Source organism: Myotis brandtii, unplaced genomic scaffold, assembly GCF_000412655.1.
Source record: "Myotis brandtii unplaced genomic scaffold, ASM41265v1 scaffold46, whole genome shotgun sequence".
NCBI lineage: Eukaryota > Metazoa > Chordata > Mammalia > Chiroptera > Vespertilionidae > Myotis > Myotis brandtii.
The window spans coordinates 5,329,398-5,353,425 of record NW_005367587.1 but is presented as its reverse complement, the minus strand read 5'-3'; the positions used below and the strand labels follow the sequence as shown (position 1 = coordinate 5,353,425).

The window sequence follows — 24,028 nt, the reverse complement described above, 5'->3', positions numbered from 1 at the left end:
GGAGCTTGAGACTCCCTCCCGATTGAAAAAGACAACCGTGTCCTCAGCTGCCAGCCCTTTCTGCGTGCGCCTCCGTACCTCTGCTCTTTACTTCCACACCGCACCTCCTCTGAGTCTCAGTGTGCTTTTCTCTTTCTTTCTAGTTGTAGAATTTCCACTCAGCCAGCCTTCCTGTGGTTCTGGATGATGTCCAGAGGTATGGGCTGGGGACCGGAGGACCCAGTATCTTCCAGAACTATTCTTTTAGTTGTATTTTTGAAGTGGTTGTGCGAGACAGCAATTTCTGGTGTTTACCTATGCCGCCATCTTGGTTTCTCCCCCATGACTATTTTGTAACTACCAATTTGTACTTCTCAATCCCTTCTCCTTTTTCATCCAGCTCCCCATCCCCTTTCCCTCTGGCAACCATCAGTCTGTTCTCTGTATCAATGAATCTGTTTCTATTTTGTTTGTTTGTTTAGATTGTTCTTAGATTCCACATATAAGTGAAATCATATGGTATTTGTTTTTCCCTATCTGCCATATTTAATTTAGCATAATACTCTCTAGGTCCACCATGCTGTTGCAAATGGTTAAGATTTCGTTCTTTCTTATGGCCAAGAAACATTCCATTACATATATGTACCATAGTTTTTTTATTCACTTGTCTATTGATGAATCACCCTTGCATTTGAGGTATCTTTCCCTTGATAGAGTGACAGCTCTTGAGAATCTTTGGTGCTCTAAGTGCTTGGCTCATAGTAAGTACTCATGTTGAGTTGAAAACCTCTACTCCTCAGCATATTTGCCAATTTCTAATTCCTCACTAATTATGGCTAGGTTATTAGGAGTATAATAAAAATCCATGTGGATTGAGCACTTGAATAGTTCTGGAAGATACTGGGTCCTCCGGTCCCCAGCCCATACCTCAGGGGCAATAGGATTAATGGAGGTAAAGGTTAACCAGAAGCAAGGGGGGAAGAAAATCAAGGAGTCATTTGGAAGCCAGAGGGATATTTCTTAGTATAATGTTTAAATACTCCAGATTTATTTCTTGCTGACTCAAAGTAGACCCCAGGTTCATCCAGAAGTTCCTTGGGCATTATCAGACTTCTTGGGGTGAGTGTGGAGTTGGGAGTCATGGATCTAGTCCTGCATTTTCACTTACTGTGCAAACTATGTGAGACACAGCAGTGTGATAGACTTAGGTTCAAATCCTGGTTCTGCCACTTACATGCTACTTATGAGAACTTGTTACCTCTCTGAGCCTCAGTTTCTCTCAGAGCTAGGAGGAGGATAATATTTTTTGGGTTGTTGTAATGATGAAATAATATTTGTGTAAAGTACATAATCTAGGTCTGGCACGCCGCAGGTATTTAACAGGTGATAGTTATTATCTTTGCAAATGCCGGGGTGGGTAGGGTGAGGGTGTGAACAGGGTACTACCATTGCATTACCTATAACTGATTCCCCTATAACACAGGGGAAAGTCAGTGTAGAACTCAACCTGTCAAATAAATGCCTAGTGATACTTACAATGTGACTTAATAAAGGCCTTCAAGGGGTTTTCCAGTTCTCACGGTTAGGATTTTTTTTCTGGTAATAGTCCCATACTTTCCTACTTTGATGTGTCCTCCTACCTCAGGAGAGCCCCTGGCCCTCAGCACAGGGAGCCCTGGACAGTGTCCTGCCTGAGTTGTTGTGGTGAATTCTGTGCTCACTTTTCCTGTGTTCCCCTGCCTGCCTCTTGCCCTGAGATCTTATCTTGTCCTCTGGGGAGTTATGTTAAGTGCTCTGCCAGCCTGCCTGTGTGCCTGGCCTGTCTTTTCTCACTGGCAGTACCTCTTGTATTCCAATTCCAAACATGGTATCCATCTGGGGTCACCCTTTCTTCCGGTGCCAAGAGAGACACATTCCAAATGGAACACAAGTGCGCCTCCTGTGCTGGCCGCTGCTCACTCTGTTTGGGGAAAACAGAGAGCAGGCTGTGGTCCCTTTATCATCGCTCACTGCGGAAGTGTTCAGGCCAACAGTCCTGTCCTTTGCTCAGGACAATTTAGGTTTTCTGCTCAGAGCCAAATGTGAAGACCGGCCTAAGGAATCTGGAGCCAAAGAAGCTGGCCAGACCTCTGCCCGAGGGCCAGCGCCTGGCTGAGGGAGAGGATAAAGAGGTTCAAACTTCTCCATAAAGTGTGCTATGTCCTGCCAGTCATTCCCAAAGCTACCAGAAGCTTTGCTCCTAGGACAAGTGGAGTTGGTGGTGAGAAGCCAGAGGTGAGAAGACACATAGGAGGACAGGCTACTCCATTTTCAGAATTTCCTATGTGGGAGAATCCTAGAGCCCAACGAGACTTTGAGACGCCCCGAAGATGAGCGCCAACAGCAGCACGCTGGGCCAGCGTCTCTGGCAGGGGCCTTTGTGCGCTGGCTGGAAGCAGGATATGGAAGGGGCTCTCTACCACCTGGCTAACTGCGTCTTGCTCCTGGGCTTCATGGGGGGCAGTGGGGTATACGGATGCTTCTATCTCTTTGGCTTCCTGGGCACCGGCTACGTGTGCTACGTGCTGTGGGGCTGGTTCAATGCCTGCGGCCTGGACATTGTCATCTGGAACTTCCTGCTGGCAATGACCTGCCTGCTCCAGCTGGCACACCTGGTCTACCGCCTGCGCAAGGACACCCTCCCTGAGGAGTTCGATCTCCTCTACAAGACGCTGTGTGTGCCCCTGCAGGTGCCCATGCAGGCATACAAGGAGATCGTTCGCTGCTGTGAGGAGCAGGTCTTGACTCTGGCCACTGAGCAGACGTATGCTGTGGAGGGCGAGACGCCCATCAACCGCCTGTCCCTGCTGCTCTCTGGCCGGTAAGCTACCCTGTCACTGCCCACACTTCTTGTTTCCCAGTAAGTCTTTTTCCACTTCGTGTCCCCTTCCATTAAGGGAAGGATGTGACACGTCAAACAAACCAAAATAGATTTTTCTAAGCATGGGTTTGCTTCCTCTTTCTTAACATTTTCCCAGAGAAAACTAGATCATGAGGTATCTTCTTGGTTGGCAGGAAAGATTGTGTGCGCACTTGCTGCTGGGAGGTGTCGGGTGAGTGCTTCTTGAGCCTGGGTCTGAAATGACCACACACACACACACACACACACACACAGGTGTGTTATGCCTAAGCTCAGCAATATCTCTGTAAGTTTTGGAAAACTGAATATTTCAATAAGATTAATTTGTTCTTCCCATGTCCATTCAACATTTGCCAAGTGCCAACTATGTGCAGGGACCAGTGCCCAAACAGAGGGTTTTCCTATAGACCCTGTTCCCTGCCAGGGCATCAGGGATATTGGGGATACCCTGAACAGACTCTGGAAAAGCCAGTCCATACACACCCAGGTACGGAGAGGGGGCACCCCTTGCCCACTTATCCATTCCCAGTAGTTCTAGTGAGTTTCTTACAGGCCAGGAAGCTGACTTGTAAATCTGAAGACCAGACAGTGAGGAGAGAGTCGGATGCCCACACAGGTTTCATTGAGGATTTGGTGGAGACATGTGGCTGACTCCATTTAAGAAGGCTGACAATCAGACATGAGCAGAAATGGTTTTAGTTAGGGTCAGTGTATGATCATTCAGCTGCATGGAGTACTGGCCATTGGCCGGTGGCTTCTGAACAAATACACAGGGGTCTGTGCTGCACTTTTGATAGGCAACTGTGGAGTCTTTGAAATATTGCCTTCGTGGGACTTGATGTGGGGCTGAGCAGCAAACCTGGTGCTCTGGGGCTGGCTCTGTGGAAAGCCACTAAAGTATTTCAAAAGGCTTTGTCTTCAGTTTCCTCCCTAGCTTCCTTGAGACCAAGAGAATGTGGTAGAAAAATAAGATAATAATCAGAAGGCTCTATCCCAAGGGAAGAGGGGGAATGAAACCAGATAAGACTGCCAATCACACAGTGGAAAAATAGAGTTTGATGATAATGGTACTACAACTACTAGTAACAATAATATCTATTAATGTTTAGAATTGGAAGTGATATATATAAATGTGTTTGGACTCAGAGGTCCTGGGTTGAAAGACCTCTGTGGGGAGAAATTTTATGAGTGAACTAAAGTATAAACAAAGGCAATTATTTGTAAACAAATACATGCTTAAATACGAATACATTATGACTGTTGCCAAAATGTGTGACACCTACAGTTCCATGCTTAAAATACAGTTTTTTAGGAAATGTGCTCATTCATGAGGCCCATGTTTTTTGCCTGCTCCTCGAGGCTCCTCTCTGTTCAAAGGAGGGAGTTGAGATTGGGGGAGAAATGCCCACTCCCCATGTATGGTGCTCACTTATGGAAACATATTCTGATTGTTGTATGGTTCAAGGATCTTTACTATGATGGATGGACCATGAACTTGTATAAGACCACTTCCCTGTGAAGGGGTGGTAAGGGCTTGCTCCCTCAGCATGGCTTTTCCTAGTTTACTTAGCATCAAAAACCCACGTCAGAAATGAGAACATTTTGATTTTTATTTCTTGCTTTTCAAGGTTTGGAGTTAGAGTTTTGTATTGTTATCTTTCCATGTCACCCCATCTCAGTTTCGCTAAGTTGGAGCTGGGGGAGGAGGCTTCTAGTCTATGAGCAGGCTCAGGTTTTCAGAGAAAATTCCACACCTTTTTCTGGTCATGGTGAGGACCAACACCTCCGAGTAGCAGGCTGAACCTCATCTGGAAACCATTACTGAAACCTCAGACATCCTTTTTGTTTTATTTTAATAAAGGCAAGGAGTTCCTTTCAAGACTCAGCAAGTGAATTCCTCAAAGTGCATCACCCTGTAGAGCCGTGGGAGAGCCTCTCTCATGTAGTATTCAAAGCACAAGTCCCAACATGCACAGCCTTCTGAGCAGGCAACTAACTGTCTAAGCCAGTGGTCGGCAAACTGCGGCTCAGGAGCCACATGTGGCTCTTTGGCCCCTTGAGTGTGGCTCTTCCACAAAATACTACATGTGGGCGCGCACGTACAGTGCGATTGAAACTTCGTGGCTCATGCGCAGAAGTCGGTATTTTGTGGAAGAGCCACATTCAAGGGGCCAAAGAGCCGCATGTGGCTCGCGAGCCGCAGTTTGCCAACCACTGGTCTGAGCTATTCACATAGGAGGACATTACCTGTCTGTCCAGGAGATCAAATGATAGAGGATACAGTAGCCCATGCCGGCTTTGCTCAGTGGTTAGAGTGTCGGCCCATGGACTGGAGGGTCACAGGTTTGATTCCAGTCAAGGGCACATACTTCAGTTGCAGGCTCCATCCCTGGCCTCAATAGGGGCACTTTAGAAGGCAACCAATCAATGTGTCTCTCTCACATAGATGTTTCTGTCTGTGTGTCTCTCCCCCTCCCTTCCACTCTCTTTAAAAATCAATGGGGAGTAAAAAGTATCCTTGGGTGAGGATTAACAAAATAAAAAAGGATACAGTATACCCATTTCGATGGCTTCAGGGAGTCACGCAGATTCATGAGATGTTGCTCACAGTCCAAAGTGGTGCTCCCGGGTGGCTTGCATGTGTGGCGAGGCTCCTTGCTTCAGGAGACAGTGGAAGGATCTGATGTAGGCTTCAGGAGCCTCGTTCTCTCCTGTTGTCTTTCTTCCTTTATTTGAGAAGCTTTTCCTTGAGATTTTGGTCCCCCTTTATGGTGACACAAGTGAGTTCCTTTGTTCCATCATTCCTTCTTCCCTCCCTCTATTCCATTGTTTCTCAACCATCCTAATGCAGTTCCTCATGTTGTGGTGACTCCCAATTTCATTGTTACAAATTGAACATAATTAAAGCATAGTGATTAATCACAAAAACAATATGTAATTATATATGTGTTTTTCGATGGTCTTAGGCGACCCCGGTGAAAGGGTCGTTCGACCCCCAAAGGGGTCGAGACCCACAGGTTGAGAACCACTGCTCTATTCCATCTTTCCACAATCCTCTCCCTGCCCCCCTCCCCCCCCAAAAAAAGATTTAAGAGTGCTAGGACCTAGGGATCCAGTGTTAAAATACGAAAAATGTTGTCCTTGTGCTCATGGAGCTTACAGTCTATCAAGAAAGTCAATGATTAATACTCAGCATAATGGTGAATTGTATACATAAAATGTCCAAGGAGAAATGCAAAATGCAATCAGAGCGTGTAACTGGCAGATCTAACTTTTCTGGGGAAGTCCAGCAAGACTTCCTGGGAGAAGGTGTGCTTAAGCTGAGACCTGAGAAGAAGGTGGGGATTAGGAAGAAGTCCACCTCTAGAGGGAACCGAATACGTGAAGACATATTCTATTCCAATAGCACAACACTGACGTGCAGCCAGTTATTTATATGCCTGTGATTTCCACTAAATCGTGAAATCCTTAGAGGCAAGGAGCAGATCGTACCCACCTCTCATTTCCAGAAGTGTGTTTCGTCACTAAAGCTCCAGAAATGATGGAACAGTAGCTTCTTCCAAATTGACAGGGTGTACCTTAGAGATCTTTTTGGTAAGGGTTTTTGTTTCTTCCAAATTGACAGGGTGTACCTTAGAGATCTTTTTTGTTTGTTTGTTTGTTTGTTTTGTTCTTTTGGTAAGGGTTTTTGTGTTGTTTAACACATCTGAAAAGAATGCATATACAAAGAACTAAGATATGAGAAGCATTGGTTCAACACTAATGAATCTACAAGAATGAGGACTCGGGGACGGTGGAGAAGATTACCTAAACATTTTTAAATATTGAAAACTGAAACCAAAAGAAATTGATAAAATCCCTGTTAACACTTACGCAGTGTCTTCAGAAGACGCTCTAGTGGTTTTTATTAACTAGAGAGCTTTGATTGGCTGCTCTTGGGTTCCTCATGCAAAACAGAAATAAGGGATTCCCCTAGTTGGTCCCCATGTTCTTAAATATTCTCTCCTTCCCCACTCCACCCTCGCTTCTTAACAAAGCAGGTCTCCATCCTCATAACTTGAAAGAGGATGTGAATTACCCTGGCCAGGTGACTCAATTAGTTGAAGCATCGTCCCATACACCAAAAGGTTGTGGGTACAATCCTTGGTTGGGGCGTGTACTGGAGGCAACTGATTAATGTTTCTCTTTCACATCGATCTTTCTCTTTCTCTCCCTCCCTTCCTCTCTCTCTCTCTCTAATTAATAAACATATCCTCAGGTAAGGATAAAACATTTTTAAAAAGAAAGAGAGAGGATATGAATCATTCCACAGACATCTCTCTCCTAGCACCACCCCTCATACATACCATGTCTTCAGCTGTGTTTAGGATCATTATATCATACACTATTAAGCTGCACATCTATGCTAGGCAACCTAATAAGACAATGACTGACGGGGGGAAATGGTTTTTACGTACTCAATCTATTTGGTATATTTCAAAAGGTGCAATACTTTTCATTTATCAGCAAAAGAAGTTAGAAATTAACTTTCAAAAACCATCAAATGGCTAACAAATTTTCTTGAAAGTCACAGTCACATATATAGTGCATTCTGGGAAAGAGAAGGGGCAAGACAGGCTCCACCCACTCCTGAGTTTCCTCAAATACTGGACCTACTCAAGGGTGGAGAGAAGAGGTGACTTTCAAGGAGCATGTTATTCAGTGAGGCATTTACTGTACTCCTTCCTCCGAGCACCGGGTGGGGAACATGTTTTCTAAACTAGATGTAAGGAGTGGAATATGGAATCACTCCATGCTCCCCCCGCTTAAGGACTGTCCAAAGGATAATGAAGTTTTAAAAATCACTAAATAAAACAACTCCGCCCCCCAAAAAGAAAAACAAAACAGAACTCCCAGATTACTCTCCAGAGTGGAACCAGGGAGCAGCTTCAACAACCCGAAGTGGTCTGTTCCGCTTCGTCACAGGCATGCCTTGCTTTTAAACAACAACATTGTTTTGAAACAAAACAAAAACTAGCACTGACCACTTTCCTGACAATGCACAATTACTCAAAACTAACTGGTACTGAGGGTGGGGAAGGGCCCTGCCTATGGGCCTTGTCTCACTCGAGGGCATGTGGGCGGGTGCAGGGCATTCGTCCTTATCACAGAAATGAACTTTTCATTTGTAATTCTTGGTTTGATTTAAACATTTGCTTTTAGTATGATGCTAACAGCAGCTGTGCAGAAAGGGTGCTGGAGAGCTATTCATAGTAGCACACACTTCAGTTCTGGAGGCTCTAGGGCACTCATAATACTGTCACCAGCCAGCTTTTGGGCAGTCTCTGGGGTGATAGGCTTTTTTAAAAAAATTGTTGACAGTATTACAGATGTCTCCCATTTTCTCCCTTTTTGCCCCCCTCCACTCAACCCTTGCCCCACCCCAGACCTTCCCATACTATTTGTTGTCTGTGTCCATGGGTTATGCATGTATGCATATATATGTTCTTTGGTTAATCTCTTCCTGTCCTCCCACCCCACCCCCACTGAGATCTGTTATTCTGTCCTGTGCACACATACCTCCTGACATATTTTGTTTGTCAGTTTATTTTGTTCATGAGATTCCACATGTAAGTGAGATCGTGTGATACTTGTCTTTCTCTAACTGGCTTATTTCACTTAGCATAATAGTCTCCAGATTCATCCATGTGGTCTCAAAGGGTAAGAGCTCCTTTTTTACAGCCTCATAGTATTCCATGGTAGAAATGTACCGCAGCTTTTTTGTCCACTCATCTACTGATGGGCACTTGGGCAGTTTCCAGATCTTAGCTATTGTAAATTGTGCTGCTATGAACATAGGGTGCATATATTCTTTCTGATTGGTGTTTCAGGATTCTTAGGATAGATTCCTGGAAGTGGGATTGCTGGGTCAAACAGCAATTCCACTTTTAATTTTTTGAGGAACCACCATACTATTTCTACAGTGGCTGCACCAGTCTGCATTCCCACCAGTGATGTACTGAGGTTCCCTTTTCTCCACATCCTCTCCAACATTTGTTTGTTGATTTATTGATGGCAGCCAGCCTGGCAGGTGTCTGTTTGTCCTTGGGAAATGGCAAGTTTCTCAATAGTAGAGGGATCCACGACGGGGGGAGCCATTGGCGTGGTGGTTGGTGGTCGCCGGTGCTGGCCCGGCCTCCGGCCAGGAAGGCCAGAAGGGTTTGAGCATGAACATGGCAGAAGGAGACACCCTGATATCGGTGGATTATGAGGTTTTGGGAAAGGTGCAAGGGGTGTTTTTCCGCAAGTACACTCAGGCTGAGAGTAAAAGGCTGGGATTGGTAGGCTGGGTCCAGAATACAGTGCAAGGACAATTGCAAGGTCCCGTCTCCAAAGTGCGTCATATGCAGGAATGGCTTGAGACAAAAGGAAGTCCCAAATCGCACATCGACAGAGCAAACTTCAACAATGAGAAAGTCATCTTAAAGTTGGATTACTCAGATTTCCAAATTGTAAAATAATGCCCTGAATTCAAATTTTCCAAGAGAAACTCAGAGGTTTTGCTTTTCTTGTTAATAGAGATAGAATTATTCTGAGTAATATTAGAATTTGTCAGTTAGTTATTTTAGTTTCAGATACCTGAATGTTACTGTATATAATATGTATGATGGAAGGAATGATTACAACTGTACACAATTCTCATAAAAACACATCAGAACAAAGAAAATAGTAGAGGAGTCATTTCTGAGATCAGTTTGGCTCTCAGCAGCAAGAAAGGAGTCTTTGGACAGTGTTGAGTCATCTCAGGCACCCACTGTCCTTTCCATTTTCAAATGAGGATGGAGAGACCACTGAAAAACTAATCTGTTTCTAATCTGAAACACATCTGTTTGTGGATAACTCTGCGTTTGTAATTGTTGGGGTCCAACCCCAGCAGGTCCAGGGGTTCCCAAAGGTGTGGACAGAGTTGGCGAAGACTATCCACCCTCTTCCTACGGTGGAGTCCTATCCGTCCCGAGAGTGGGGCTTACCTAGGGGAATGGGGGGCTTACCTAAGGGTCCCTTGGGCGCCACATCTGTTGGGGTCCATCCCCAGCAGGTCCAGGGGTTCCCAAAGGTGTGGATGGAGTCGGCGAAGAAGGAATGACATCATAGCCAGGTTCTCTCTGTATTGTCGTGTTACATCTGTATTTATACCAGTTGATTTTAATCCTATCCATTCTATTCCAAAGGTTAGGGCGTTTCTTATCTCCATTCCAAGGTTACTCTATTGTTCTATTAAGCTACAAGGAAGTAACTGAAGGAGATTATCCTAAATAAAGATTATGTAGCTTCAGCGTGATTGTTCGTAGTTAAAGTGATTAACTACCCGCCTAGCACTTAGTTAAGGGGTTTTACTGATTCCCTTCCTTAGTCCTAAACAACCTTTCTCGGAGAGGTGACCTTGGTTAAAACACATAGCGCTAAGAAGGGGAGCAAACATATTAAGAACAGTATGCCATATACGCCAGGTACCTTGAAACATAAGCTGTGCAGATGTTTCTTCCCTGCAGCGACTGTGTCAAGCAGTAAGGGTGGACTGGCTTCTGGCATGTAATCTGTCACAATCCTCTTGCCCTGCGGTATCAAAAAGTCCAAGATGACTCTCCATCGATCTTAACTATGACTGCACAGGTGTCAGAAACAGTCAGTAGACACTCAAATGGAAATTTGTTGTGTAGGCAACCAGGAGACGTGTTTTACCAATGGCACCATCGCCCACAATAGTGCACTTAATCGTCTGCATTGCTGAACAGTTTTCCATCCACTTTAAATAAAAAGACCCAATGATGACCTCAGCTTCTCCCTAGAGATCTTCTTATTGCTCCCTTTGCCTGATAGAGACACCTCCTTTCTTGGTATAACTCACTTTAGAAGAAAGGTTGAAGCTAAAACTGTGTGTTTTCTGGGGGGAAGAGGAAAAACCCATACTAGATTCTAATCATTTTCCAGTTTTTAATGTGTCGTCTAGACTTTGAAGAGGGTTTGTTTTGGGAGCCATTCCCGTTTTCCCACACAGTGTCTTCTCTCCCTTTGCCAGGGTTCGTGTGAGCCAGGACGGGCAGTTTCTGCACTACATCTTTCCTTACCAGTTCATGGACTCTCCTGAGTGGGAATCACTGCCGCCCTCCGAGGAGGGCGTGTTCCAGGTAATAGGGAGCCCCATGGCAGTACCGCCCTGCTCATCCCACTGTAACCCAGCAATTACCACCACCACCACCACCCCCTCCCCATTTCTCCCCTCTGACATCTGTCCTTGGAAGCACCGCCAATGTGATGTGAGGGGTGGAGCACTCTCCTCCTGTGGGAAGAGTACCTGGGCTCCTGGAAGAGGTGGGGGGAGAGGGGCGGGATAGGGAGATACTGACCCCCGATAGGTGGGCCGTGTCACTCTTGTGCCTAAATCCTTCCAGAAGGCTCCAGTGGCCACAATATCAGAACCCACACTTCTTAGAGAGTAACTTAAGACCTTTAGAGGTATCCAGCCGAATCTCAGCCCCTCCCCCTCACCCAGCCATACCTAACTAAACACAGCCACTGTTTAGCCATGGACATGCCTTGGCCCCTACTGTCCCTTCTCCCTGAAATGCATGTCCCCACGCAGATGAGGCTGTGGCATCTCACTTCCTGTGAAGCCGCCCAGCTTGACCTCACCAGCTTCCATCCCCACAGCCTGCTGTTCCTGTCCGTGTGCCTTCTGTTCCTTCTCTTGAGGCTGCCTGGTGCACATATCATTCTCTGTCCTAAGGGTCTGCTTTCCCTTCTGTCTTCTGCACAGTGAACTCTTTGAGGTAGAAATCTGGGCTTCTCCTTCTCTCTATCTCCAGGCTCTAAAGGACAGTAGGTGTTTAATAAACGTTGGCTGAACTGGCTTGGCAGTGGGCAGTTGGTGTCTCCGAGGACTGCCCGGGGCATTCACATACACACTCCAAGGTGGGGACCTGGCCACTTGCCCTCTCCTCTCTTCCCTGCCAATCCTCAGACTTCAGTTACCTTCTTTGAGTTCTCGTTACTGAATGGCTAATGTGTGGCAGGCACTACATATTATATTGCTTTATTGATTCTCACAACAACCCTCTGGGCTAGATGTTATTATTACCCCTGTTTTACAGATGAGGAAACTAAGGCTCAAAACATCAAGTAATTTGACAAAGGTAATCTAGAAAGTAGCAAAGCCAAGCTGCCTGGCTCTACTATTTCTCTCTCTTTTTTTTTAAATGGGACGGTCACCAGGAAAGTCAAGTTCTCTCTCTCTCTCTCTCTTTCTCTCTCTCTCTCTTCTGTTACAGGGACTCCCCTGACCAGACAGTTTGCCAGGACTAGTTTCCATGTGTCTCCTACCACTTCTATCAGGGAGTCTCTTAGGCTGGCATCTGAGCCAACCCCATAATAAACACATGCCAGTCAGTGCCACCTGGCTGGGCCTGCTTCCGTCCCACCCTGAGGACAGAGCCTGAGAAGCAAACCTGATACCACTGCCAGGACCACCAGCCTTAGATCCCCTCTGGTCACTTCCTTCCCCACCACACACACACACACACACACACACACACTCCAACCAGCCCAGCATTCTCCCTTGAGAACTCCCCCAGGGCCATAGCACCTCTAGGAGGGCTGAGTGAGGTCCTGAGCCAGCAGAACTAGGCTCTGTCTCTGACAGTGACATTGAGGAACAGGTGGTGGATAAGCTGAGTGTCCTCCCCTAAGTTATGCTTGAAAAGAAGGGCTATAGCCCCAGATGACCTTGCAGTCTGGAATGTAGGTACCATCATATTCTTCCCATTTATATTTTTAGCGTGCACCTCATTGGGGAGAAATGAGATGCACACATTTGCTGTGTAAAGTCTCACTTCCTCTTTGCAAATGTCAAGTGTTGTCCCGAATTACAGTTTATTTTGTCCTTTTGCTATTACATAGGCTTTATTGAGTAAGGCAATCCACAGTGACTGGATGAATCATAATTCTTATCGTGCTTGCCACAAGTGAATCAACATTTCATCACACCTGTCAGTTTTACTGGGCCCAGGGCCTCTTTGAATATGTTATCTCATTTAATTCATTCAACCAAACTCTGAGGTGAGAATTAAATAAACGGTCTGTCCAACTTACAGACATAGTTAATAAGCAGGTTTCCTGAAGACGTTTGGGGAAGGATTCTACACAGGACATGAGAAAGTGGTATACAAGATGGGTAGTCTTCACCTGCTGCATTCACTCACTTCAGTGATATGTATCCTCATCATATACCAGGCATTGCGAAAGGTGCTTAGAATATATCAGTGAACACAACAGATGAAGGTCCCTGCCTTCATGCAATTTATATTTTAGTAGGGGAGAAAAAAATAAGCCATAGACACAATGAATAACTAAATTATGTAATATGTTAAAAACTCATAACTGCTGTGTTAAAAGATATAGTGTAAGGAAGACATAGTTGCAATTTTAAGTAAGGTCGTTGAGCAGGTGACATCTCAGCAAAGACCTGAAGAAGTGTGAGCTCTGTTTATATCTGGGAGGAGAACGTATCAGCGAGAGGCAAGAGCCAGTGCCGAGGCCAGTGGTTGGAGGGGCTGGCATGTCGGAGTTACAGAAAGGAGGCCAGTGCTGCTGGGACAGAGAGAGGGAGGGGAGAAGATAGCAGGAGAGGAAGTCAGAGAGGTGATGAGGAGCCACATCACGTAGGTCCAGAGCATATATTTCCTAGATAGAGCCAAACGGATTTCCTACCATTGGAAGCAGTGTGTGAGAGAAAGAGGATTAAGGAAAACTCCAAGGCTTTTGGCCTGAGCAGCTGGAAGGAGGAAGCTGCAATCACCTGAGCTAAGGGAAGCTGTAGTTAGAGTTGGTTCAGGGGGAAGAGAGGAAGTTCAATTTGGGATATATTAGATTTGCATCACCTGTGCATATTTAAATAGAGATGCTGCACAGGCAGTTGTATATTTGAGTCTAGAATTAAGGAATGAGGCCTGAGGTGAGACATAAATTTGGAAGTTGTTGGCATACACATGATATTTAAAACTGTTGGGTTGGATGAGATCACCAAGTGAGTGAGTTTAGACAGAGAAGGGGTTCAAGAACCAAGACCTGGGACAGTCTAGTGTTTAGACATTGGATAGAAATAGAGGACGCAGCAAAAGAAGCTGAAAGGAGCAATCAGGACATTGTACCAGGTGAGTATGGCATCCTGGGAACCAAGTGAAGAACGTGTATCAGACAGGGGGGAGCAGTCAACAGGGCTGAACACCATGAAAACTGACCACTGCTACTTAGAGTTCATTGGTGACCTTACTGGGAACAGTGTTTGTGGACTGCGAGGAGCAACCCCTTACTGGTTTAACAGAGAGTAAGAGAAGAGTTGGAGTCAGCAAGTATAGACAATTTTTTTTATGAAGTTTTGCTGAAAAGGAAAACAAATTAGTGGAGTGATAGCTCACCAAAGAAGTGAGGTGAGGAAAAAGAATTTTCATTTTTAAAATTTTGATTTATGTTAAGATGGAAGAAGTAACAGCATGTTCGAAGAATGCCTACAGTCTTTGTGTTAGGCTCTAAGCACCTTGTTTGCATCCGGATTAGCGCCTACTAATGCCCACTTCATTATCAGCGCTCTGATTTCTTGTTTGGGAATTGTTAGTAAGCACATCTAAGGTACAGACCATGGCAGAGAGGGACAGCTACTTGCTGAATGGATTGCGAGTACCTACTACTTTCCGAATTCTTTCTCATGAAGCAGCATGCTCAGCGAGATTAAGTAATTTGTCTGATGTCACAGAGCTAGAAAAGGGGTAAGGCTGAAACTTTAAGCCAGCTTCTGGCCACGGTGAGGTGATTTAAGGCCCTATCTCCAGTGCTGATGATTCGGAGGGAATGAGTAGAGAAAATGGAAGAGGGTACTGCATGGAGGAAGGGGGAGGAGACTGGGATAATGGGAGCTCTGGTAGGCAAGGTAGGAACTATGAGGATTGTATAAAATCTCTAAGAAAGAATGTAGAGTCAACCCTACCTTTAATTAGATAATCCACATTCAGAACTTAACTCAATGCCTGGCAATTGATTTTAGCTGCTATCATCATAATTATTTCCACCGTCTCCATTCACAAATTTTCATCATGAACTCTGCCAACCTTCTCACTGTTCAAGTATTTTGGCCACTTAGGACTGTTAAAAATTGTGTGATTCTATACTCTTATCCTTCACTATCCTAAGCATGTTTCCATTTTAACCCTAGTTTTACCACTCATCATTATTTCAACAAGAACTTGTCACGCACCTACTGCGTGTCGGGCACACAAGATTTACCCTGCAAGTGTGATTTAGCTGTGCACCATGGACACATAATGAATACTCAGAAATTCCTAGGCGACTGAATCAATGGAGAGTAGGGTGCTCTGAAGATTTCCTCATCTGTGTGCCCTTTTTCTGACTTTAGTCATCAGATCTGTCTGGTTACATGTAGTGGCCAAGTCCAGAGCAATTTCCTGGACCTGAATCCCAGGCCAATGTTCTGTCCACTTGCTGCAGATTGGCATTCCTAATACCCAGGGAAGCTCATCTCTAAAATGCTTTCCAACTCCTCTTGCTTCCCTATTCCAATATAGTACCCTTCTTTATTCTTAAACCAAGCTATCATCACCATGCTGACCTCTCTTCAGAGCACTAGGAGGCCCCTTCTCTATCTTGAAGTCACAACAGACCCGGACCCTTCTGTAGCCATTAGGGGTATCAGCCATGGGGCCATAGACTATGAGATATGACCACTGAGGCTCCCCGAGGTGAGGGCCCAGTAAATGAATGGCTGATCCCAGGGTTCCTGAAAAGGATAGGCCACCCACCCCCTCCTCCCCCCGCCCCCCACACACCAGTGCACACAATTAAAAGACATTTGCTAGGCCTCCTCCAGGCAAGGCCATGGGGGGGAGAGGTGCTCCCACAGGTTCCTCAATAAAAGTGCAATCGTTTGCCCAGTAACTGTATGTTTCTCTCTGCTAAACATGGACACATTTTCTAGTTTAAACCTCCACTCTGTGCTCCTTATCCATCTCAGGTCACGCTGACTGCTGAGACCCCATGTAGCTACATTTCCTGGCCCCGGAAAAGTCTTCACCTTCTTCTGGCCAAAGAGCGATACATCTCCCGCCTCTTCTCAGTCCTGCTGGGCTATGACATCTCAGAAAAGCTCTACGCTCTCAATGAGAAGCTCTTTGCTAAGTTTGGGCTGTGCTTCGACATCCGTCTCCCCAGCCTCTACCACGTCCTGGGCTCTGCTGCTTCAGATGCAGGGCCAGAGTCTGAGAAGGAGGATGAGGAAGTCCACGAGCCAGCCCCAGCCCCTCCTCAGGCCATGCCCACACCTGTCCAGCACATGCCCCCTTGCTCTCCCCGTCCCGCTGCCACCCACCCTCCAGCACAGCCTTCCCGGGCTAGGATGTCCCGGCCCGACAGTGACGGCCTGGGTGAGGACTCCACCAGTCTGGTGCTGGAGGATTTTGAGGAGGTGTCAGGATCAGAGTCGTTCATGGATTATAGGAGTGATGGGGAGTACATGAGGTGAGGGGAGAGCTAACTTGGGCACAACCACCGGCCCAGGATCCTATGTAAGTACTCAGATGGCAGCTGCCACACCTCCCTGCCAACAGGTGGCCTTAACCCAGCTTGTGGAGGCCTGGCTTTTCCTCAAGCCTGTCCTCTCAGAGGACTCCCAGGAAGGGGTGTTAACCCAGCCTTGCAGACAGCAACTCACTGCGGGCGCATGCAAGGCATGAGGGGAATTTCTAACTCGTTCTTTATTCAATGTGGTTGCATTTTGGAAAGTGGGCTGGCTGGTTGGCATTTTGAGCAAGCAGACAGGTTGCTAAATTTTTTGCAAGACTGTGCTAATCAATAACGGGGATTTTATTTGTGGCATGTATTGTGTGTGTGTGTGTGTGTGTGTGTGTGTGTGTGTGTGTGTGTGTCATGCACTTTAGAGGGGAGAAAAAACTGGCATGGTTCTAATTCCCATTGGTTCTTCCTGGCATAGAGTCTGCTCTGGAAAGCAGTCATTGTTTAGCCTGGATTGTGCATTTTCTGTTCAAATCATCTATTTCGAAGAGGCTTGGGATCCAGGCTAATAACCCCGGGAGGAAAATGTGCCTGCCTCGCTCTCCTCTCCCCCGGGGGAAAGTGCACCGGCCGCTGAGACAGGGCACTGGGTGCCGCTCTGACTGAGCGTGGCTGCCATCGGATGTATATAGGAAGCCTGGTTTTCCCCCCGCAAACCACACCAGTGTGGGGTGGAGTGGGCACGGGTCTGGGAGCGCGGATGGTACATGCAGGATTTCCTTCATAGAGCAGAGAGGCCTACAAGAAAGGCTGTGCTGAGCAGTTCTGGGAAACTGCTTTCATGTTCCCTTTGCTGCTCTCACAGTGCCGTGACATTTTCCTCTGGGACTCCACACAACCGCAGTGGAGAGCTGGCTTTTCCTGAGGAAAATACCACAGCTTTCTACTTGGAAGGCATTTCCAAGTAAGGAGGGCAGCCCCAAGAGACCCCTGGTTCTTTGGGAAACACTGACAAAATTCCCGAGGAACCAGCCCAGGGAGGAAGGTTTCCAGGTACGCGAGGTGGGTGAGTGAATGTTTGTATCTTTTGAAAAACAAGTTATATATATAACTGATGAAGGAGGCGAGAGAGGTTAAACGTTTGGTTGTATAGGTTTGGAATGTATCATCTCCTGTGGTGCCCTGTCCCCAGAGCCCCATGGAGCTAACTCTGGGGTAATCCCAAGGATCTATCTAGCACCCAAGATCACTTGTCGACCCGTGCCATTGGCCTTGTCCACTCTCATTGCCCCCTTCCCATTGTGCTGACAGTCACCTCCCTGCTCATCCACGCCCCTCTCCAGGCATAAGGATTATGTCCTGTGGATCCCTCTCTTTCTCCAACTCACCTGCCCCCTGAAACACGCTCTGAACTCCCAGCAGCTCTCTGTTCTCATGCTCTTCCAGGTTTCCTTCTCTTTTCCTGGCTCTGTCTGTTCTCTGATGTCTTCCCTCCTTCTGACTTCTGCTCAGTCCTGGTTGTCTCAGTTTGCTGCTCTTACTAAGAGAAACTTCCTTTCCTTCTTCTTCTCAGTTTCCCCTCTTCATATTTGTCCTTTACATCTTCTCCATTTTATTGTTCATGTATTTATCTTTCTATGACCTTCTTTTCCTCCATGTTCCTGCCTTGCTCTATCTATTCTTCCTCCTAAACCACCCTGTAACCCCAACTTCAGTGTTGTTGTTGTTAATCCTCACCTGAGGATATTTTTCCATTGATTTTTAGAGAGGATGGAAGAGTGGGGGAGAAACAGAGCGAGAGAAACATCAATGTGAGAGAGACACATCGATTGGTTGCCTCTCACACGTGCCCCCTTGATCTCCCTCTCCAGCTGCCACCCACCCTCCAGCACAGCCTTCCCAGGCCAGGATGTCCCGGCCTGACAGGGACAGCCTGGGTGAGGACTCCACCAGCCTGGTGCTGGAGGATTTTGAGGAGGTGGGGAGCAAGCCTACAACTCAGATACATGCCCTTAACCGGAATCGAACCCGGGACTCTTCAGTTTGAGGACTGATGCTCTATCCACTGAGCCAACCCGGCCAAGGCCCACTGTCGTTTTTTATCCTGACTCTTTCAAGATCAGCACTTCTCCCTCTGCCTGTAAAGAAAACCACTTAAGCACTGGCCGGTGTGGTGTAATTGTTGGGCATCATCCTGTGCACCGAAAGGCTGCCAGCTCAATTCCCAGTCAGGTCATAAGCCTGGGATCCCAGGTAGGGGGAATGCAGGAGCAACCAACAGATGTTTGTTCTCACATCAATGTCTCTCTCCCTCTGAAAAAAGAAAGCAAGGAAGAAATAAAGGAAGAAAGAGAGAGAGAAATAGAGAGAGAGAGAGAGACCCTTAAGGGAAGGTGTGAAAACACCTAACTACTTTCTTTTATGAGAGAAGGCAAAGAGTGAGTTGCTCAGAAGAGGAGAGGGGAAGCCAGTCAGCAGGATAATAGACACAAGCCCGAGACACAGGAGTGTCTTTTAGCAAGAACTCTGCTATCTTTCGCTATAATTTCTCTTATGTCTTAAGACGGTCTTCATCCCTGCTGGGTGGTGGGTCCTGCTTGAGTCAGAGTTCCCTCCATTCTGGAGCTGTGAGGAGCCTGTCACCTACCCTGTGTGACGGTGCAGATGTTCCACGTGAAAGGTCACAGCTCCATCTCCTAGGTCCTCCCCCCCTAATACTCTGCTGTGAAATGCCTCCTTCCTAATGCAGCCATTTCTGAAGCTCAAGATGAGGAAATTGCCACTATAACCCACTCTCTAAAGTACTGGTATTTGCAGTATAAAGAGAGTAGGTTTTTCAATGTTGTTTAAGCAATAGAGAGAAAGGAAAAATCATATTGTTTCCTTCCAAACCACAGCGTCTTCAGAACAACTTGAAAACATGATCGAATTGGCCAAATCTCAGACCCCTTTCAGTGTAGCCCGTGATAATGGGATAGTTTAAACTGGAGACCCCCTTTTGGAATTGTGTTTTGGATGTTTGGTTTCATTTATTTGCCATTAAACTCCTTCAAGAGTGACTGCTGTAATGAATAAGCATAGTCTCTGTGACTGGTAGCAGTTTGCTGTTGTTTCCTTTTAAAGCAGGACAAGATGCACCAGCTCTTCCCTGGCTCTTTGGTTACCAAAACTGTAAGCTCGTTGCTATTCACCCCGGCACAGCCCCTCCATAAGAGGCAGGAGGCTGGCTGCATTCTGCACGGTTGAGAGGGACACAGCTTCGCCGCACTGACACCGTGCTGGTCCCCCACACCTGTCCAAGTGTTTACAGCTGAATACAGAGCTTCCACTGCAGCTCTTTTTGAAGGGAGTACATTTTTTAGGCTTGAGGTGCCCAGAATTGAACACAAATGGGTGCTACTTCTTTTAACAGGCAAAACAGTGCTGCTGGGTAGTGTATCTACGCAGGGTCTTACAGCAGGCCCCATGTTATCCCTGCCATCACTAGAACTTTCCCATCTAATTCCACGGACACTCTCACAGTGTTCCGTTTGGTGTCTTGACTATAGGAGATACTCAATGAATACATCCATGAAGTGGTCAGTTAAGTCAAATAATGAGTCTGTTATCATTAATTCATTAAAAGCTATCTGAACTTTGGCTGATTTTGTGTTTAAGTTGTTCTCAAAACTCTGTGGTTGGAAAGTAAAAACTATATATTGTTTCCTTTCTCTATCTTATTTAAATAAATAAACAAATGAGAAAGAGATTACAATATGGAGATTGTATATTGGGAAAGAGTGGTCAGGGAAAGAGCCCAAGACAGCATAGCAAGGGCCAAAGAACCAATTCAACAAACGTTTACTGAGGATCTAGTATGCAGGGGTAACTAGTAATCTAAGAGATAACTAACACTTACTAATAGGTAGACAGGTAGCCTCTGTCTACCTTACCAGGTTGCTGTGTGCGAGGAGTAATTGAGATAAACTATATAAAGGCAGTTTGTAAGTTGGAAAGCACTAGTTTAATGTATAAGGTATTTTTATGTGTGTAGAATTATCTGGCAAGCTTACTTTCTGTCTCTCTCTCTTGCTCTCTGTCAGACTTACATGACTTTCCCCTTTTATTTCCTGCAGTCTGGCTTTTCAGGGAAGGTGGCAATTAGCAGAATCCCCTGACAACAAAAGGAGCAGCAAAAACATGGAAGCCCAAAGAAAACACACACTAGCTCTCAGCCCCTGAATAACTAAGTGATGGCCAGACATCATCTGTTTTCCTTATTTGCTCGGGAGGAGGCAGACCACCACCACACTGCAGTGGCTGCAAGGTGTGTTGGTAGCTGTCAGTGTTGTTAAACAGCACTTTTCTCCCAGAACCTGTAAAAACTCCTGGGCAGAAAACTTGCCTTTGAAGGTGACATGACAGGTGATGGCCCGGGATCTCAGGTTCTGGGTCTGTAGGAGGTAGGGTCACTCTACCTGCCGAGGCTCTGTGTCCAGTCAGAGCAGCAGTTCCCTCCCTGCCCTCTGGGTCCCAGCAGCCTGCAGCCGGTGCTCATTCCCAGGTTCTTCTTCCACTTACGTCTCACAGGCCTTCCGCCTACCCCTCTCTCAGTGAAAATAAGACAGAGGTCTTACAAAACTCCCCATTTTTCTCGACAGCATTTTTAAAAGCTCATTCGCTAGTGTTAGGAAGTAGAGTTCTAGAACTTCTTCATAGGAGGCAACAGAAGTTGATCTCTTGGTCTCTTCGCTTATAAATTGAGAGGATCAAACTATATAACTTCAAACCTGACTCACCCTAATACTCTTTCTAGAATGAAATTATTCAAAGATACAACTGCCCTTATATGGTAGGCATTGGCTGCTGCCGGGGCTCCACACGGGCACCACCTTGCCGGGGCTGACCCACGGATGAACAGATTACTCCGCCACAGTTTCCTGTGAAAGAGAGGGCTAAGAGATGGCCCGGCTGATAGCAGCCAGGCAGCCTCAATTGCCTGCCTCCTTAGGCTTTTGTTGGTATTTTTATCTTTATATACAATCAGCAGGGTGAGTAATCTTGGGAGAGGACACACGTGTTTGCATTATCTGAATGATGGATGAACAGATTACTCCACCACAGTTTCGTGTGAAAGAGAGGGCTAAGAGATGGCCCGGCTGATAGCAGCCAGGCAGCCTCAATTGCCTGCCTCCTTAGGCTTTTGTTGGTATTTTTATCTTTATATACAATCAGTAGGGTGAGTAATATTGGGAGAGGACACATATGTTTGCATTATCCTCTAGGCAAGGGCATCCAGGGCTTAAGCATAGGATTCCAGTAAACACCCCGGGGGTCTGCATGTGCACAGTCTTGTTTGGAAAGGTCAAAGAATAATTAGGGGCGCCGCCTTCCACACTCCCCTGTCTCCCCTAAGTCGAAATTCCGATAAACAGGGCAGGCGGCCTTCCACACACTTCCCTTTTCTCAGAATGTCCTCCTCACAACTTTCCAACCAAGTCTCATGTGCTCCCCAACAGGGTACAGTTAAAACATTGGGAATTTTTAGAGGTAAAAAAAAAAAAAAGGTAAAAGAACCCTATGAAGTTAGGCAAGCTATCGGGAGCCATAGTGCTGAAATCCTTCCTCTTTTTCTTTCCACAGCTTCTAGAATTCCTCTCCAGAGCTACTCTCAAGTTATGTCCACGGGACAGGCCCCCTTGGCTCCGATCCACACTCCTGAACTTTAAGGATCCCTGGACCATGCTTTTCTCTGGCCATGTTCGTCTTCACAGGGCTGCGTGCACACCCTTTCCTCACCCCTGGAAGGCTCACAGACAAGATGCCAGCACGACAGCTACACCAGGGCCCTGGGTGACCATGTCACCTCCACCAGCTCTCCTGCCAGCAGAAGGCATCTTCAAGGGCAAAAGGCACAGGGTCCATCCTTTACTAACGGCAGAACCTTAGCCTCTCGGGGACTCATCTGCAAAGTGGGGACTATAAACCCAGCTCACAGGGTTGTTGTGAGGATCCCGAGTTGACTTAGACAAAGCACCCAGGACATGGCATGGCACCTAGGAAGCACTCAATAAATCACTCAGCTCCTTTCCCTGTGTTGTTTCTTTTAACTTTCTGAAAAGCTCAGTGAAAAGTCAGCTATCCAAGAAGTTCTCACTGTGATGTTTGTTTGTTTTTTAATTAAAATTCAATGTGCGGAACTAGAAATTTTAAAACTTAGTTTTCCCTTAAGATTTTAAGTTCAATTTACAAATCTATTGTTCTATTTCTGACCCTAGTATTAAACAATAGTTTTTAAGAGGGATTTTTACAAATTCAGTTGTTTCCTTAAACATTTTAAAGTGGATTTATAGATTTAATGTATTCTGTTTAATTTCCCCCCTAAGTACTTCAACCTAGACTCCAGCTACCTATTGCTGTGTACATTCATTCCTAAAACAGTGACTTAAAATAGTCACAATAATTTGAATGTGGGGCTTGAATGGACCCAGATGGGCTGCTCCCACTCAACGTTTCTCATGCTGTTGCATTCAGATAGTGGCTAGGGTTAGAACCATCTCAAAGGCTTCTCCATCATATGTTTGGGACCTAGTCTGGGAAGACTCAAACAGCTGCAACAGCTAGAGATCCTTGGGCATCTTGCTCTGTTGATAGTTTGCTCACTTTTGTTGCTTTATGAGTACTATGTTGTATGAACATACCGCAATTTATCCATTCTACCACTGATGAACTTTGGGTAAATTTTAGCTTGGGGCATTTAGTTTATAATAGCAGTAGTGCTGTTTTAAACATGCTTGCTCATATCTTTTAGTACACAAGCATATATTTCTTAGGTATGTATCTCGGACTGGAATTACTAAGGCATATGTTCAACTGTAGTAAACATTGTCAGTTTTCCTAAGAGATTATGCCAGTTAATATTCCCACAAGAAGTGTATAAGAGTTCTAGTTGTTTTTCGTCCTTCCCAATAGTTGGTATTTTCATTTAAATTTTTTTTTAGCCATGTGGGTGTGTGTAGCAGCATATCATGTGATTTTAATTTTCATTTCCCTGAAGAATAATGAGGTTGAGTACCTCTTTGGGTTTTTATTATCCATACACATATTCTCTATTGTGAAGTGTCTGGTCTAGTTCTTGTCCATTTCTCTATTTGTTTGTATGCTTCAAGTTAAGTCCTAGCCAGTTTGGCTCAGTGGATAGAGCACCAGCCTGCGGGCCAAAGGAATCCCAGGTTCAATTCCAGTCAAGATGCATGCAGGAAGCAACCAATTGAACCAATTGATGTGTTTCTCTCACATGGATATTTCTCTCTGTCTTTCCCTCTCTCTTCCACTCTCTCTAAAAGTCAATGGAAAAATATCCTCGAGTGAGGATTAAAAATATGTATATATTCAAGTTAAGAGTTCTTTGTTGCTTATATATTCAAATATATTCACCCACTTTATGACTCTTCTTTTTTTCTCTAAATGGTATCTTTTGATGAATATGAATTATTAATTTCAATGTAGCAATTTATCATTCTTTTTTCTCTATCCCAGTGTATTCTGTGTCATGATTAAGAAATCTTTTCCTCCCCTGAAGATATTCTATGTTACTTTCTAGATGTTTTGTTG

At 45.7% G+C, this 24,028-nt stretch overlaps 1 protein-coding gene and 1 pseudogene across 3 annotated transcripts; both read left to right on the top strand.

The window, feature by feature from the left end:
• Nucleotides 1–1,959: 1,959 nt before the first annotated feature.
• Nucleotides 1,960–22,503, top strand: POPDC2 (popeye domain containing 2). 3 transcript variants are annotated; one of them, XM_005875340.2, is made up of 4 exons: nt 1,960–2,839; nt 10,938–11,046; nt 15,939–16,347; nt 22,058–22,234. In XM_005875340.2, exons 1-4 carry the CDS (start codon nt 2,349–2,351, stop codon nt 22,141–22,143), a joined length of 1,095 nt encoding a protein of 364 aa, XP_005875402.1. In that variant the 5' UTR covers nt 1,960–2,348; the 3' UTR covers nt 22,144–22,234. The 3 variants fall into 3 exon arrangements, with proteins under 3 accessions (XP_005875402.1, XP_014402462.1, XP_014402463.1); XM_014546976.1 differs by having other exon boundaries at nt 15,939–16,488; nt 22,058–22,146; XM_014546977.1 differs by lacking the exon at nt 15,939–16,347 and having other exon boundaries at nt 22,058–22,503.
• On the top strand, nt 9,029–9,576 carry LOC102247100 (annotated as a pseudogene).
• Nucleotides 22,504–24,028: the final 1,525 nt, after the last annotated feature.

Bases quoted from the DNA above. Each gene is read 5' to 3' on its own strand.
- POPDC2 (XM_014546976.1), top strand. From the start codon at position 2,349: ATGAGCGCCAACAGCAGCACGCTGGGCCAGCGTCTCTGGCAGGGGCCT. The intron at 2,840-10,937 runs GTAAGCTACCCT...TCCCTTTGCCAG, and splicing joins TCCCTGCTGCTCTCTGGCCG to GGTTCGTGTGAGCCAGGACG. The intron at 11,047-15,938 runs GTAATAGGGAGC...TATCCATCTCAG, and splicing joins CCGAGGAGGGCGTGTTCCAG to GTCACGCTGACTGCTGAGAC.